This window comes from Carcharodon carcharias, chromosome 26 (assembly GCF_017639515.1).
Source record: "Carcharodon carcharias isolate sCarCar2 chromosome 26, sCarCar2.pri, whole genome shotgun sequence".
NCBI classification, from domain to species: Eukaryota; Metazoa; Chordata; class Chondrichthyes; order Lamniformes; family Lamnidae; genus Carcharodon; species Carcharodon carcharias.
Genome location: NC_054492.1, coordinates 7,714,396 through 7,730,263, shown reverse-complemented (window position 1 = coordinate 7,730,263; position 15,868 = coordinate 7,714,396). Strand labels below are relative to the sequence as shown.

General features: G+C 44.6%; 1 protein-coding gene across 3 annotated transcripts in view; it reads right to left on the bottom strand.

Annotated features, from left to right (window-relative positions):
- The window catches only part of LOC121269880 (cell migration inducing hyaluronidase 1), a 254,333-nt gene extending 241,985 nt beyond the window's left edge, over positions 1 to 12,348 (bottom strand). Inside the window, exons 1-7 of one of the 3 annotated variants that reach the window (XM_041174947.1) lie at positions 12,210 to 12,348; positions 11,825 to 11,921; positions 11,596 to 11,736; positions 10,719 to 11,277; positions 8,519 to 8,685; positions 2,628 to 2,816; positions 1,252 to 1,421 (exon numbers count right to left, since the gene is read on the bottom strand). In XM_041174947.1, coding sequence (XP_041030881.1) covers positions 1,252 to 1,421; positions 2,628 to 2,816; positions 8,519 to 8,685; positions 10,719 to 11,277; positions 11,596 to 11,653 — 1,143 coding nt within the window. In that variant the 5' untranslated portion in view covers positions 11,654 to 11,736; positions 11,825 to 11,921; positions 12,210 to 12,348. The remainder of the gene's footprint in view (positions 1 to 1,251; positions 1,422 to 2,627; positions 2,817 to 8,518; positions 8,686 to 10,718; positions 11,278 to 11,595; positions 11,737 to 11,824; positions 11,922 to 12,209) is intronic. The other 2 variants (XM_041174945.1, XM_041174946.1) reach the window with 2 other exon arrangements.
- Between the last annotated feature and the right edge of the window lie 3,520 nt (positions 12,349 to 15,868).

Here is a 15,868-nt window from a genome sequence, read left to right as displayed (position 1 = left end):
CTTTGGAGGCTCTAGGGCTGTCAAAATGGTGTGGGAAGACATCAGGTGGCATGCTCAAAATCTTCCTGCTGCCATGCCATCTTGCCAGTGGCAGATGGCCCTTCCTCCCATAGCCCAAATGAGCCACTTAAGCATCCATTTAAAGGCCTCTTCCTGCCTCTACTGGCATTTTATCAGCAGTGGGAGGGGCCCTTTGGGGGAGGGGTGTTCTTTGCAGGCACTCTTTGGCCACTTCTGTAGCATCAGCAACACTTGCCCTCAGTGAGCCCCCTCACCGGGGCTTGCCTAACTTGACCCCGTGCCCCGAGGCCTCACTTACCTTACTTTGAGCCTGCACATCCATCAATTCACACTCATCCTCCAGGTGGCCACTGCTCCTTAGCTCAGATTAGGCGGCAGCTCTTTAGGCTGGACAGCGGCCCCAGCAACAGTCACTTAATTTGCTGCCACCCATAAAATGCAGGTCCCACCGCCAGCCAAAGTGAAGTCATCTCCCACTTTAGGCCCTGGCAGGAGAACCCCAGTCACCTCCAAAAAATCCTGGGGATAATTGCTATTCCTTCATTGCTGGGTCAAAATCCTAGAACTCTCTACATAGCAGAATTGAGGGACCATCTTCATCATACACACTGCAATGGTTCAAGAAGAAAGCTTACCACTTCCTTTTCAATGGCAACTAGAGATGAGCAATAAAATGCCAACTTGTCGATGTTGATATTATCCTGAGAATGAATTTAAAAACCTGGTCCACAGTCCCGGTGACAATAAGGGACACAAGCTTAAATTAGTTTGAAGTTCCTCAATCCACTATTTAATGCCTGTTAAAAAAGCAGGCAAAGGAAGGTAATTCAAATCCACGAAGTGTTGGCTTGCTATTATCACCAAAAGTAATTTCTAGTAGCGAGCTCTAACTGCAAGGAACCCAGTTTAACATCTCATTGTTTACACCATAAATCTTGCCATATATAAATCATAAAAATTAGTTTCTTTGAATAAACTCCATGTATAACCAGAACCCTGAACAATGAACCCTCGCTATGTTACTTTATATATTAAACATTAACAGTGAAGACTGATGGCATCTCATATTTGATTCACAGTTTAATGTTAAGAATGATTCATCTCTACATTAGTGTGGCAGCCAATATCAAAGTGTTGAATAATGCAATTTATTAAACCTAAATATACAAGAAGTTTATTCCACATGATGTAGTATAAGGGATGGTGTATATGACTTTATGCAACACTTACCTTTATCTGTCCACCAAACGTATCATAGTTGAAAAAGTGACAGAAGTTTTGTCCATAACACAAGTCTTCCATTTCTCCTTTAATAAGGATATTTCTACTTAAAAGTCCAACTTCAGCTCTCATATCTATTCCATCTACAACTTCACCCATATGAAGGTAACGGGGTTTACCTATATTAACAGATCATGCGTTTTAAATGACACCATTTACTGCAATCGTTTAAAACAGTGTGGTTTCTTCCTATTACTAAGAATCTCACATGAAGGGCTCTAGTGCATGGTGCAGGATATCATAAGAGTATAAGAGAAGTTAACTCAACGAGTACTAATTAACAGATTTCAATCTTAGCTTTCAACATTCTGCACCTTGTAAGAGGAAAACAGAAAGTAAGGAGTTATACAGCTTAGAAAAATCAATGGAGTAGGTGACTGCATTTGAACTTGTCTTGATTTTAAACACAAGGGTAAAGGGGTAGATAAGAGTGAGTGTAGATGGGTGTGTTGGAAGATCGAAAATGTCGGGAGGAAGTATAAAATTGCATATTTACAATTTAGAAGGTACAAGAGAGGCAAGTTCAGAAGTGAATAGACATGGGGATTTCAGTACATAACCCAGGTTGATACATCGGTATAGTACAGAGGAAGTGCTGCACTGGCAGAGGTACAGTCTTTTGGATGAGGCACATTGCTACATTGTAACATTAACTACATTTCCAAAGTACTTCACTGGTTTTAAAGCATTTGGGACATCGAGGTTGTGACAGGTACTACAGAAATGCAACCTTTTGCATATTGGAGTCATAATCTCACTGGTATACCTTGTGCACCAATTCTCTGTCACATCAAGATAACTGGCTGTTGCAGGAGGCCCACTGCCAAAGGTAGAAGATGCAAAGAGTTGTTCATCTCCCATGCTTTACGAAACTGCTCTCTCCTAATGATGAGCTGTGATAGTGAGTATATCTCTACAGTAAAACACTGCACCTGATGTTTCAAAATATTCCCATTCACTAACATTCCAAAACCTTGTCTGAATTGGAGTAAAACCTCAAGAAAGGGATGAAAAGGATATGCAGATCCTCCCTGCCCAGTGATGAAGGGGTACGTAGTGTCTAGGTAAAACTAAAACATGAATAAATAACCTATTGTTTTATAAACTTCATATTCCGGTCTTTACAAAAGGCTCTACTCAAGCCTACTTTTTCTTGGTAAAGTTAGCAAAGACAGGAAATTGTATTTAAGGTTTCTTTCTAATTGAAACATAAATAAAATATTGTACAATTTAAATCCATATTGCACAAAAAAGTTCCAATGCAAAACACACTGTCCGAGTTTTCAAAATAAAAAGGCAAAAAATTGTAGATTAACATTTCTTACCATTGATTTTAACCTGGTTAATTTTGCATTCAGGGCAGGGAAGAAGATTAAAGTTCTCAGCCTGATACATAGAATAATCAGTGCTAGCAATGACTATTTGGTTACCAGGCAACCAGCTTGTGGCATCATCCATTAAATTAAGAATTATACCCCTCGACACATCGACACGAAAGCCACAGTGAGGCACACCTATCAAAACAAAATTTATACAGCATTTTACAAAGAAGCCAAAGTTAAGATTTTGAAGATGTGCATCATCAATGATTCTACCATTTAATGGAAAGAAATTGGTTTCTTCTAGGTAACTGGCTTCCTTACATTGAGAAGTCACTAGTTTTGCTGACAATGAGGGAGAATGATGTAGCAGTATGATCAGTCAGTGACACACCATTTCCACCGATGTGATGGTATGATTAGCCAGATTAGTCAGCTGCCATAGCTATTACCTTCTCTGAACTTATCTAGTTGTAGGACAGGAAGCAACAAAAAGATTTACAAGGATGATACCAGGAATGGGTAGGTATATATCAGGGAAGGATCAAGAGGCTGGGAGTATCTTCTCTTGCGGGGTAACCTAATCAAGGTCTTCAAAATGATGAAAAGCTTTGATAGAGTGGATACAGAGAGAACACTTCCTCTTGTGGTGAAGGGCAGAACTAGAGTCCATCAATATAAGATAGTCACCAATAACTCCAATAAAGAATTCAGAAGAAACTTCTTTATCCAAAAGTGGTAAGCATGTAGAGCTCATTACCACAGATAATGGTTGAAATGAACAGTATAGATGCATTTAGGGAGCAGCCAGACAAGTATATGAGAGAAAAGAGAATAGAGATTTAGATGAGGAAAAACGTGAGGAGGCTCATGTCCAGCATAAACACTGGCATGAACAGGTTGGAGTGAATGGGCTGTTTCTGTGTCATATATCCTGTCCAATGTATAACGCTTCATTTGAATAATTCAATCATTTGAATGGACATTGTCAATCAACTGAACTTCATTTGTGAGCGCAGTTAAACACTTCAGTTACCAGTCCATATATATTGCACTGAGATTGTTTTAAAAATATATTTGCCATTCAACAAAGATTTTAAAAGAAACCTAGAACATATATTTTTAAAATCTATCAGAATATAGACAGCTGCTTCAGAATTTCCCTTCAGGAAGTGCAATATTAAACCTCAGCTGATATTGAGCCACAGAGATTTTACAGGGAGCAGACTAAACAATCTTGGTCAGGTCTAGTTCGGTGGTGGAGCGGCTGGGAGGGTTGCAAGTATTATTCACAGTCTATGACTGATTGCTACAGTGGCATTGGAAGGCTGGTGGGGACATAGGTGACTCTGCCATCTTCCAGCCTTGCTATAGAGTTCACCTAGAGGTGAACTTCCTGATATCATATCTGCTTCATCATTTAGACCAGCTACATAACATCACCAATCTCTGCCCCAGTTTCAGCTCATCAGGCACTGAAAGCCTCATCCATGCTTTTGTAATCTCTTGACTTGTGTATTTAAGACCGAGATAGAACAGGTTCTTGATTGGTAAGGGGATCAAAGGTTACTGGGAGAAGGCGGGAGAATGGTGTTGAGAAACTTATCAGCCATGATTGAATGGCGGAGCAGACTCGATGGGCCGAATGGCCTAATTTCTGCTCCTATGTCTTATGGGCTTGACTTGATTATGTCAATGCTCTCCAGGCTGATCTCCCACCCTCAGTAAACTTGAGCTCATCCAAAGCTCAGCTGCCCATATCCTAATTCACACCAAGTCTTATTCACACATCACCCCTGTGCTCACTGGCTTACACTGGCTCCCAGCTAGCCATATCCTTCATTTTAAAATACTCATCCTTGTTTTCAAAATGCACCATGGCCTTATATTTCCCTTTTGCTGTAGCCCACTTCAGCAATACAACCTCAGTGATATCTGCACTCCTCCAATTCCAGTCTCTTGCACATTCCAGAATTTCATCATCTAGTTCCTAGGGACTAAGCTCTGGAATTTCCTCTGAATCTCTATGCCTATCTAGCCCTCTACCTATTATTCATCCAACAAGACTCTGCTTAAAACCTCCCTCTTCAGCCAAGTTTTTGTTAGGCATATAAATAGTAAAAAGGTGGTAAAAAGAAGGATGAGGTGATTAGGGACCAAAAAGGGAGGAGGATGCAAAGGGGCATGTCTGAGTGATTCAATGAATACTTTGCATCCGTCCTTACCAAGGGAAAAAGGTGCTGAGTAGGTGAGGGTGAAAGAAAAGGTAATTCAGACACTTAAAGGGTTTAAAATTGATAAGAATCGAGTGTTGGATAGGCTGTTTGTACTTAAAGTTGATAAGGCACCAGGTCTGGGTGGGATGCATCCAAGGATATTTTGAGGGAATTGAGAGTGGAAATTGCAGAGGCACTGGCCATAATTCTCCAATCCTCCTTAGAAATGGGGGGTGCGGGGGGTGAGTTGGGGGGGAGGGTGGCAGGATGACAAAGGTTGGAGAATTACAAATGTTGCACCGTTCTTCAAAAAAAGTGGCAAAGATAAGCCCAGAAACCACAAACCAGTTAGTTTAACCTCGGTGGTGGGGAAGCTTTTAGAAATGATGACACAGGACAAAATTGGGCAACTGCAGGTTAACTAAGGAAAGCCAGGATGGATTTATTAAGGGAAAATCATGTTGTACTCACTTAGCTAATTTTTTTGACGACAGGTAACAGAGGGCTGAGGAGGGTAATGCCGTTGATGTGGTGTACACGGACTTCCAAAAGGCATTTGATAAAGTGTCGCATAACCAACTTGTGAGCAAAATTAGTTCATAGAACAAAAGAGGCAGTAGCAACATGGATATGAAATTGGCTGAGTGACAGGAAACAGGAAGTATTGATAAACAGTTGTTTTTTTGGACTGGAGGAAGGTTTAGATTGGAGTTCTGAAGAAGTCGATGTTAGGCTCCTGTTCTTCCTGATATATCTTAATGACCTAGCCTTGTGCATTGGGCACAATTTCAAAATTTGCAGATGACACAAAACTTGGAACTTCAAAAGGACAGGGACAGGTGAGTGGAATGGGCAGACAGGTGACATATGAAATTCAATGCAGAAAAGTGTGAAGTGATTCATTTTGGTAGGAAGGACATGGAAAGACAATATAAAATAAGAGTACAATTCTAAAATAAGTGGAGCAGACTGACCTGGGGGAATATGTGTACAAATCATTGAATGTGACAGGACAGGTTGAGAAAGGGTTAATATAGCATACATGATCCTTGGCTTTATAAATAGGACAAGGAGTACAAAAGCAAGGAAGTTATGAAAAACCTGTATAAGACACTGGTTCAGCCACAATTGTGTTCTTTTCTGTATTTTACGAAGAATGTGAAAGCATGAGTGGGTGCAGAAAAGATTCACAAGAATGGGATTCAGGATGAGGAACGTCTGTTAGGTAGTGTAATGAATGTGAGGATTTTTAAGATTGTTCTGTTCAAATGGTCTCTTAATTTAAAGGAAAAGGGGAATGGTGTGAAGTTGTATTGGACTTTGCACAGCAACAATAGGGACAGGGGACTCAGATTAAGACTTACTGAACCCACATGCTATATTTCACACCTGAACATAAAGAGGAAGGTAGCAGTCCTGCCTTATGTAGAAAATTTTAACATGTTTGAAAATGCCTGGACAGAGACAGAGAGACAGCAGCTGCTGCTGTCTACAGAGAGAAAAAGCTGTTTCTCTGTTAGCTACCAGACAGAATGCTGGGGAAAGTTTGTCCACATGTGAAAGGGAAGGAACCCATAGTGACTTCAGGACACCAGGTGATTTGCCCTGGCAAGGCTGGGTGTAGAAAGCACCGGAGTGGGCCTTACTGCTGAAAGTTGATCAGGAATACTCAGAGGAATGAAGGAAGGTCATGCCCAACTTTGATGGTCATGACTCAACAAAACAGGGAGATTTTTAAAAAATTAAATTTACTGACTAGGCCAGTATTTATTGCCCATCCCTATTTGCCCTCAAGAAGGAGGTGGTGAGCTGCCTTCTTGAACTGCTGAAGTCCATGTGTTGTAGACACACCCACAGTTCTATTAGGGAGGGAATTCCAGGCGTTTGACCTAACGACAGTGAAGGAACGGCAATATATTTCAAAATCAGGATGGTGAATGGCTTGGAGGGGAGCTTCCTGGTGGTGGTCTTTCCATTTTGCCCTTGTCCTTCTAGATGGTAGTGGTTGAGAGTTTGGAAGGTGCTGCTTAAGGAGCCTTGATGAGCTTCTGCAGAGCATCTTGTATATGGTACACATTGCTGCCACAGTTCATCGGTGTTGGAGGGAGTGAATGTTTGTGGATGTGGTGCCAATCAAGCGGGGCTGCTTTGTCCTGGATGGCGTCAAGCTTCTTGAGTGTTGTGGTAGCTGCACTCATCCAGGCAAGTGGGGAATATTCCATCACACTCCTGACTTGCGCCTTGGAGATGGTGGACAGGCTTTGGGGAGTCAGGAGGTGAGTTATTCACTGCAGGATTCCTAGCCTTTAACCTGCTCTTGTAGCCATAGTATTTATATGGCTAGTCAGTTCAGTTTCTGGTCAATGGTAACCCCTAGGATGTTGATCGTGGGGGATTCAGCAATGGTGATGCCATTGAATGTCAAGGGATGATGGTTAGATTTCTCTTGTTGGAGATGGTCAATGCCTGGCATAAATTTTACTTGCCACTTATCAGCCCAAGCCTGGATATTGTCCAGGTCTTGCTGCATTTGGGCATGAACTGCTTCAGTATCTGAGGAGTTACGGATGGTACTGAACATGTGTAATCATCAGCGAACATCTCCACTTCTGACCTTATAATGGAAGGAAGGTGAATGATAAAGCAGCTGAAGATGGTTGGCCTGAACCCAATGGAACTTGGGAGTGACTGTGGACTGTTTCCTATAAAGACTGCAATCCTGTGGAGAGTGTGCTGAAAAGTATATGCGCAGTGTGGGGTTATTGGTGCATTAAGATATTAATAAGGGTTATCTTTTAGGTAGTTTAGAGTATTAGTTGTCTACTAAGTAATGTAGAGTCAATGTTGAGTTTAGTTTGTTTGTAACAGTAAAAATTTTAAAATGTGAAATCTTGTTGCACGATTCCTTTAAGTTGGTCACTGGGAATTCAAACATCTTTAAGTTATTGGTCTCTATGGAGATCAAAACTGTGAATAGATTGGAGAAGCTGGGACTGTTGTCCTGAGAGAAGAGAAGGCTGAAAGCAGATTTGATACAGGTATTCAAAATCACAAGGGGACTGGGCAGTGTAGATAAGGAGAAATTGTTCCTATTGGTGGAAGGATCGAGAACCAGAGGGCAATTTAAAGTAATTGACAAAAAGAGCGATGCGATGTGAGAAAAATCTTTTTAAACAGCATCTGGTTAGTATCTGGAATACACTGCTGGAGACAATTTTAAAGGTAGGTTCAATCATAGCATTCAAAAGGGAATTAAATCATTGTTTGAAAAGGAAAAATTTGCTGGGCTATAAGGGAAATGGCAGGGGAGTGGCGCTAGGTTAAATGCTCCTGCAGAGGATTAGGATGGAAATGACAGGCCAAATGGCCTTCTACTGTGCTGTAACCATTCTGTGATTACTGTTTTATTATCACCTTATGTAGGTCAGTGTCAAAGTTTACCTTATTTTAATAACACTCCTGAAGAGCACCTTGGCATGTTTTAGTACATTTGCATCATCTTTACAGATGCAAATTGTTTTTGTTTATTTAACTGGAAAAAGGGAGAGAGTGGGCAGGAGGGGAAGGAGTTCACACACAGTTCAGTGGGCCCTGGCTTATACCAAATGTGGGTGAATATAAAAAGAACAAACATGAACCTTGAAAAAAAATAGCAGAAACAAAAACTATTGCTCGACTCACCATGCACCCACTCACTGAAGGCAGTAACTGTAAAATGAATCCCATCATATGTCTGAAAGTCCCTTCTTGCTATGGCCATACCAGTTGATCCATTAGGCTGATATAATCGCTTCTCCTCCACAAATGATCCTGATGCAAGAAGAACTCCAACAATAGCCCATGGCTGCCTGAAGCACATCAAAATCCAGATTGGCAAAGATTACACTGAATATGCTTGGTATCACAATCGAATTACAATGTTTTGTTCATGTGCCTATAATTGCCTTACGCATAATGACAATACTTTTGAAAGCTATATCTAAAATAGATTTGGGGGCTATTTGATTCAGTTGCTGATTTTGTTACTTAACCATTCTTTGCAACAAACCTGGCCCGTTGCCCTAGAAAGGACATGGGGAGCTGTCCATGGTGGCTCCTATTGTAATCATTAAATTATGCCTTTGTGAAATGTATATGGCGTTGGCATTAAACCAAATCTACTGAAGTAAGACATTGTAGCCCAGATAACGTCAAGGCTGTTTGAATGGTGAAAATGCCACCCCCGTCCAGTAGATATTCATTAAGCTCCGTGTCAAACATGATCATACATGTTTTAGTCTGCATAACAAGGGCGTTCATTTCACTTACAGTTTAAAACATATGTTTCAGTCTGCACAACAAGGGCATCATTTCACTTGCAATTTAAAACAATGTAAATGTAGTATTTATACCGGGAAAGAGTGAACACCACTATAATAAGCAATAGAATGCGCGGAGAGGTAGATCACCAAAGGCAAAAGCTGCTGGAAAGACCCATCAAAATATTAGGTGCCCGTGGAGAGAAGGGAGCGATGGAAAAGATGGCAACATGTTCCTTCGATCCACACGTTTTACCAGTCGCTCCGTTGTAGCTCTGAAGAGGGGCTTCACCGGGTTGAATTTCTCATGACCGAATTTCACCCACAAGGCTGGAATCCAATTTTAGACGGGCGAAAGGCAGAGGGTTAACGCTGGTTAGTGTAGTCCGTGGAGTTTCTATACGTGTTGGTCTTCACTGGCCTTAGTGAGTGAGTGAATACCATGAACCTCAATTCAGAACCTGGGTCGATCATACATACCACCCCCACCCCGACCCCAGCATTGTCAGAGAGACTGCGGCATGTGCACATCTTCAAGTGGGACTTTATTCAGCGATGGTGTCTAAAGGGAGGCATTTCTGTGTTTGCTTTATTTTCCACCCTACTCTGCACTCTGGTCTGCCCTAATCTCTCCTCGGCCTCCTATTTAACTGACATTGCCTTACTAACCTACTCTCTCGGAGACCAGACTAAGGTCACCAGTGGCAACATGCTGGTTTCAGACGGGGAAAACCGTCACTCAAACAGGGATTTTCACAACCACCCCATGTCTCAAAGCGCTTTACACGTCCAGTGAAGTGCTTTTGAAATGTAGTCAGTCAGTGTTGTAATGTAGGAAATGCAGCAGCCAATTTTGGGCACAGCAAGATCCCATAGATAGCAACGAGCAGATAATGTTTTTTTTCTGATGTCGATCCAGGGGTAAATATTGTCTGGGACACCGGGGTTAACTCCCCTCCCTACTTAGAAATAGTGCAAAGGGATCTTTCGCATCAACCGGAGCGGACAGATGGGGCCTTGGTTTAATGTCCAATGGGGAAAACTGCACCTCGGACAGCGCAGCACTCCCTCAGACCTGCACTGGAGTATCAGCCTGGATTTTTGTGCTCAGGTCGTGGAGTGGGATTCAACCTGAAACTTTGTCACCTGAAGGTGAGACTGCTGCCAACTGAACCAAGGCAGGGGGTAACAGGATGTAAACAGAGGCGTACATGGACTAGGAGAGGTTGTCCTGAAGTGTAACATGTGGATCCCAATAGAGAGGCTGAACGTCGCACTCACCAGGCTGCAGTAGGGGAGAGGGAACTGGTCAATCAAATATCTAAAGGACTCCTGCAGCCAGAGAGATTAAATAACAGAGCGAGAGAGAGAGAGATCTGTCAGCACATTACAGAACACGGTATTTTAACTAGAATCGGCTCAGTAAACTTCTGGAAACCATTTCACATCCTACACTCTGGGCAAAATAAAAGCAGCTGCTTTGAAAATGTGAATTCATTCTATAAAATCATTAAACAGGAGTATTCAGTGACACTCTTGCTGCAGCCACAATCTATCCATTTGGTAATGGGCAGGCGCCTTACCTGTAACCCAGATGCCTGGCTTGTTGGCTGCCGAGCAGCTCTCGGATATCATTTCTGGCCGACACGGTCAAACTCCGGGCCGCCGAGTCGCCCACAGCAATGGCCACAATCCGTCCTTTCGTTTGGGAGCGCAGAAATTCCTGCAGCCGCTTACTCTCGTTCGCCCAGAGATGGGTATCAAAGCGGTCAGCCGCCAACACTCTGGCCGTCCCCTGGTCTATAAGGCGGACATTGAGGCCTCTGCTACCCCAGTGCTTGTCAAAGCGATAAGCTCCATACTGCAAACCGCCCGGGTACAGAGACCGACTCAAGTATGTCCAGGACAAGTTCTTCCTGCCGTGTAACTCTAAGATGCCTCCCTTGTCCACTCCAATGAACTTCTTACCAAAATGCTCCACGCTTGGTCCATCTGTTGACTTGCCGAAGAGAGTGATGGAGGCGCTGGCGGTGTAAGGGCACTTCTCTGCCCCGATGTGCAGTTCCCCACCGTTCCTGATCAGAATGTAGCGGCTTCTTAAATTGATGGGAGATTTCGGGGTGTCTGTGAAGACGAGTTTCCCTGTAAATGACACCCACAACCAGTCAGCGATGGGCAACTATACCAACAGCCCCAACTCAATAATTCATGGAGACCCTTCCCCTCCCGAACCTCCACTTTAACTTCGGTGCCTTAAGCAATAGCTTCACTCCGCTTGTAGCATTTTGCGATTTTAGCCCCGGGATCTGTATTCGCAGCCAAGAAGGAATGTTAAACATATTCATGGGAATCGCGTTTTTAATATAAAGTGTTTTTTTTTCAAAAAAAAGCATGTTAATTTTCTGGGAGGGTGAATTATGAGTATTGCCGGCGTTGGGTGATCAGCAGTCTGAAACTCACCCCCATTCTCTATGATAATGGAATGGACAGAGGCTGAAGATTCCAATCTCAAGAACATCCCGCGTCCAATCTTAATCTTCTTGTGTTCATCATGTCCTGGATTCCAAGCTAATAAATATGGAGCCTTATCTGGGCATCGCGCTAAAAGAGAATATTCATTTCACTATAAAATGTTATTGTACTTTCAAATATATAGATTTCAAATGTTGTTAGAAAGGAAGTTACACACCTGTTGTACCAACTTCATCCTGCTCTATGTGGTGTGCTGCACAGACACGTTCGGTTCATGTCTGCTGTTGATGCTTTGAGTTAATCCTAGTTGCACGCTGTCAAATTGATGGATTATCGATAATCTATATTTATTAACCTAGAATTGATTCTAGCAAGAGAGGCCAGGCGGGTGGCTTATAGAGAATCACAACGGAGAATGCACAGAACTCAATATAAAACCTACAAATCACACACACACACACCCCGAGCCCGCACTCCTGGGGGCTCAGAATCACCCAAATATTACAGAAATTCCCCGCAGCATATCTTTTCTTCAATCACTATTTCAGTCAGCTTCTCCCCCAGACCCCGGTTCCCAATACCCTTCTCCCAGCTGTGCCCACCTGTAACAGGAGGAGGGAAGCTGGACTCCGCTCCCTGTCTTTCCAGTCGCTCCTGACCGATTGGGATCCTCCTGTGCGGCTGTGGGTATCGCTGCTGCTGCTGTCCCGGGTGCCTGTGTCCCGGTGCAGGCTCTCTCTGCCGCTCTCCCGCTCCCGCTCTGCCCCTCTCTATTTATTGAGCCTCTCTCTCTTTCGCTCTCGCTCTCTGTCTGTTCCAGCTGAGCGCTTAGCCCCGCCCCCCGGCTGCTGATTGGCTGGAGCCGCGCTTAGTTACAGCTGCTGTTAGGATACCGCCAGTGACGCCAGGGATCCCCCTCCCTCACTCCCGCCGGGAGCCTCATTCACTCCATTCCCTCATTCCCTGCGCTCTCCCTCCATCCCTTCCTCCTCACTCACTGTCCCTCCCCTCAATCCCCTCCCCATCAGGGTATACCCCTCCCTCCATCCCTCACTCCAGGAGCCTCGTTCACTCCCTCCCCATCAGGGTATACCCTTCCCTCCCCCCAGGAGACTCATTCACTCCCTCCCCTCACCCCCTGGGCTCTCCCTCCATCCCTCCATGCTCTCACATGAGGGTCTCACTTCATCTCTCTCCTTCCCCTCACTCCCTGAGACCTCACACCCTCCACCCACAGGAGTGTCACCCCTTTCCTCAATCTCCCTCCCCTTAGGCTCCTGGGGTCTCTCTCTCTCTCTCTCTCCCCTCATTCACCCTCTTTCCGGCTCTCCAGGGGTCTCTTTCCTCCCTTGTACTCTCCGAAGGTCTCCCTCACCCCCACTGCCCTCTCACCCCCTTCCCTCTCAATTTCCGGACTCACTCTCCCCATTCACTCCCTCCTCCTTCTTCCCCAGTCTCCCTGGGGTCTCACTGCCTCCCCGCTTTATTGAAGCGAAACCCCACAGAACCTCCCAGATTCCAGCTGACCTCTCAGAATGACCAGCGACAGCTCATCGCCCACACCGCGCCGGCAAGAATCTTTGTCAAGGATTCAGCAACCCCCCCGCCAACCCCCACCAACCCCTGCACCCCCCACCTCCCGCTAAAACCTTCAAGCATCGGGTTTCGGGGGGGGGGGGGGAATAGGGAGAAATCTTGTTTTCTAAACACTTATACCTTAACAAACAAAACTCCGAATCTGAGTGTGTATATTTCTCTCTCTCTCTCTCTCTCTCAGTCTGGAGATTCCTGCTAAATGTCTCCTGGGGCTTTGGGACCAGGGGCTGGTCTATTCCCAGGAAAACGCGGTCAGGATTCCAAATCAATGCTCGCTCCAGGGGCTGACCGGTCGGAGCCAACAAGAGTCCAGGATTCAGACACGCGAAGACATTATAGCGGCGGTGAGCCGACAGGTCAAATAAGGCTGGGAGAACCCCCCCCACCCCCCACCCCCTTCCCCCAAGCCTGAACGAATACCTCACTGAAATCATCCAGACCCCGCACTTCACCACCATATGACCATATAAACATGATCTATTTTCTTCCTTTAAGAACGCTAGCAATCGGAAGAGCAGCAAAATGATTCCTTTTCTCAAATCCCCGCTTTCTCTCCAGCACCCAGAGCACTGAACGCCCAGGAGGTATTTCCTAACCTGATCCATTGATTCCCACTGCCATCTTACATCATTCCAATTTTGGACTTTCTTCAAAAACTTTAGAAATACCAACAAATCTCGGCAGCGGGTTTGTTTTTAAAAGCACCAGGAGATGGGCGGCCTCGAAAATAACACTTTTCCCTACATTGTAGACCGCTTCTGTTAAAAGTTTGTGTTGGAACTGAGGGCGTGTGTTATTTTGGAGTGTGTGAAGCACAAATCACGGAATCCAAAACACACATTAAAATACACATTGTACACCAATCTCACTCCCTGAGACCTCACACCCTCCACCCACAGGAATGTCACCCCTTTCCTCAATCTCCCTCCCCTTAGGCTCCTGGGGTCTCTCTCTCTCTCTCTCCCTTCAGTCACCCTCTTTCCAGCTCTCCAGAGGTCTCATTCCTCCCTTGTACTCTCCCAAGGTCTCCCTCACCCACTCCCCTCTTCCCTCTCAATTTCCAGACTCACTTTCCCCATTCACTCCCTCCTTCTCTCTCCCCACTCAGTCCATCCTTCTCTCCCTCACTCTCCCCATTCACTACCTCCTCTGTCCCGCGTCTGACAGCATCATTGAAACCATAACACTGAAGTCATTACTAGCTCTTCAATTGGCACTGCCCACTGGAATCCCAGAACCCCAGAACCTTTCATATTCTTCCGTTTCCAATCCTTAATCGATTGCTTTTCAGTTTAGGTTCACCCTTACATGCTCACTAAGAGCAGCCCAAACTGTCCTCCAACTCACACAGGATCTCTGATCGCTAAACGAAAGCCGAAATGACCATTTAAACAGCGACCACTGAACAGACAGGCGCTTGCCAAGAACTTCAAATTATAAAAGCATACTTAACAGGGAAAAACATGTCAGGGCATTTCAGCAGCAGGAAACTGCACCATCCAAGAAGCTATTGAGGGAAGGAGGGGAGGAGATAAGAGGTAAAGTCAAGGTCGCAGGTTCCTGGGAGTCTGTAAACAGGGCTAGTGGTTATAGAGGGCTAGTGGTCATAAAGGATTAGTGGCCAGCACCGACTCAGAAGAGCAGAGAGTGTGATGAATCAATAAGGGTAATACTAGATTACCTATTTAAAAAAATATTCGTTCATGGGATGTGGGTGTTGCTGCCTAAGCCAGCATCTATTGCCTGTCCCTAAATGCCCTTTTTTTCAGACGGTATTTAAGAATCAAGGGTCTGGAGGGACACATGTAGACCAGGTAAGAACCCAGATTTCAAAAGGGCATTAGTGAACTAGATGGGTTTTTACGACAATTGACAATGGTTTCATGGTCATCATTAGAATTTTAATTCCAGGTTTTTATTGAATTCAAATTCCACCATCTGCCATGGTGGGATTCGAACCTGAATCCCCAGAGCATTACCCTGGGTCTCTGGATTACTAGTCTAGTGACAATAACACTGCTCCCCTTTGGTTACTAAAGAAAATTCAACACAGCAAACTGTCCTTCTAGGGATGGGATAACCCAGTCAAATTGATGGATTATCGATCATCCATATTGATTAACCTAGAATTGATACTAGCAAGAGAGGCCAGGCGGATGGCTTATCGAGAATCACAACGGAGAATGCACAGAACTCATTATAAAACCTACAAATCACAGGCACACCCCAAGTCCGCACTCCTGGGAGCTCAGAATCACCCAAATATTACAGTAATTCCCCACAGCAAATCTTTTCTTCAATCACTATTTCAGACAGTTTCTCCCCCAGAACCAAAAGGCAGCCCTCCTAACAAAATCAACATGTCTACATTGATGTCTACTAGACTCTACAAGCTGATCCCAGAAGGCATCCAGCTCACATTCTAGGGCCACCTGGGCAACGTCAGGACCATGGAAGGGAAGCAGGCTGCCAGGGCACCCAGTCATGCCACCAACCTCCTACCACCACCGCAGGGCCCTGCCAGTCCTGTCTTAGCCAGGCACAGGAGCAGGCCACAAGACTAACCCACCGCACGTGTGAGCTGGGAAGTTAAAGATAAGGAGGTTACTGAAGTAGGGTGGAGTGAGGCCATGGAGAAATTTGTAAATGAGACTGAGGATTTTGG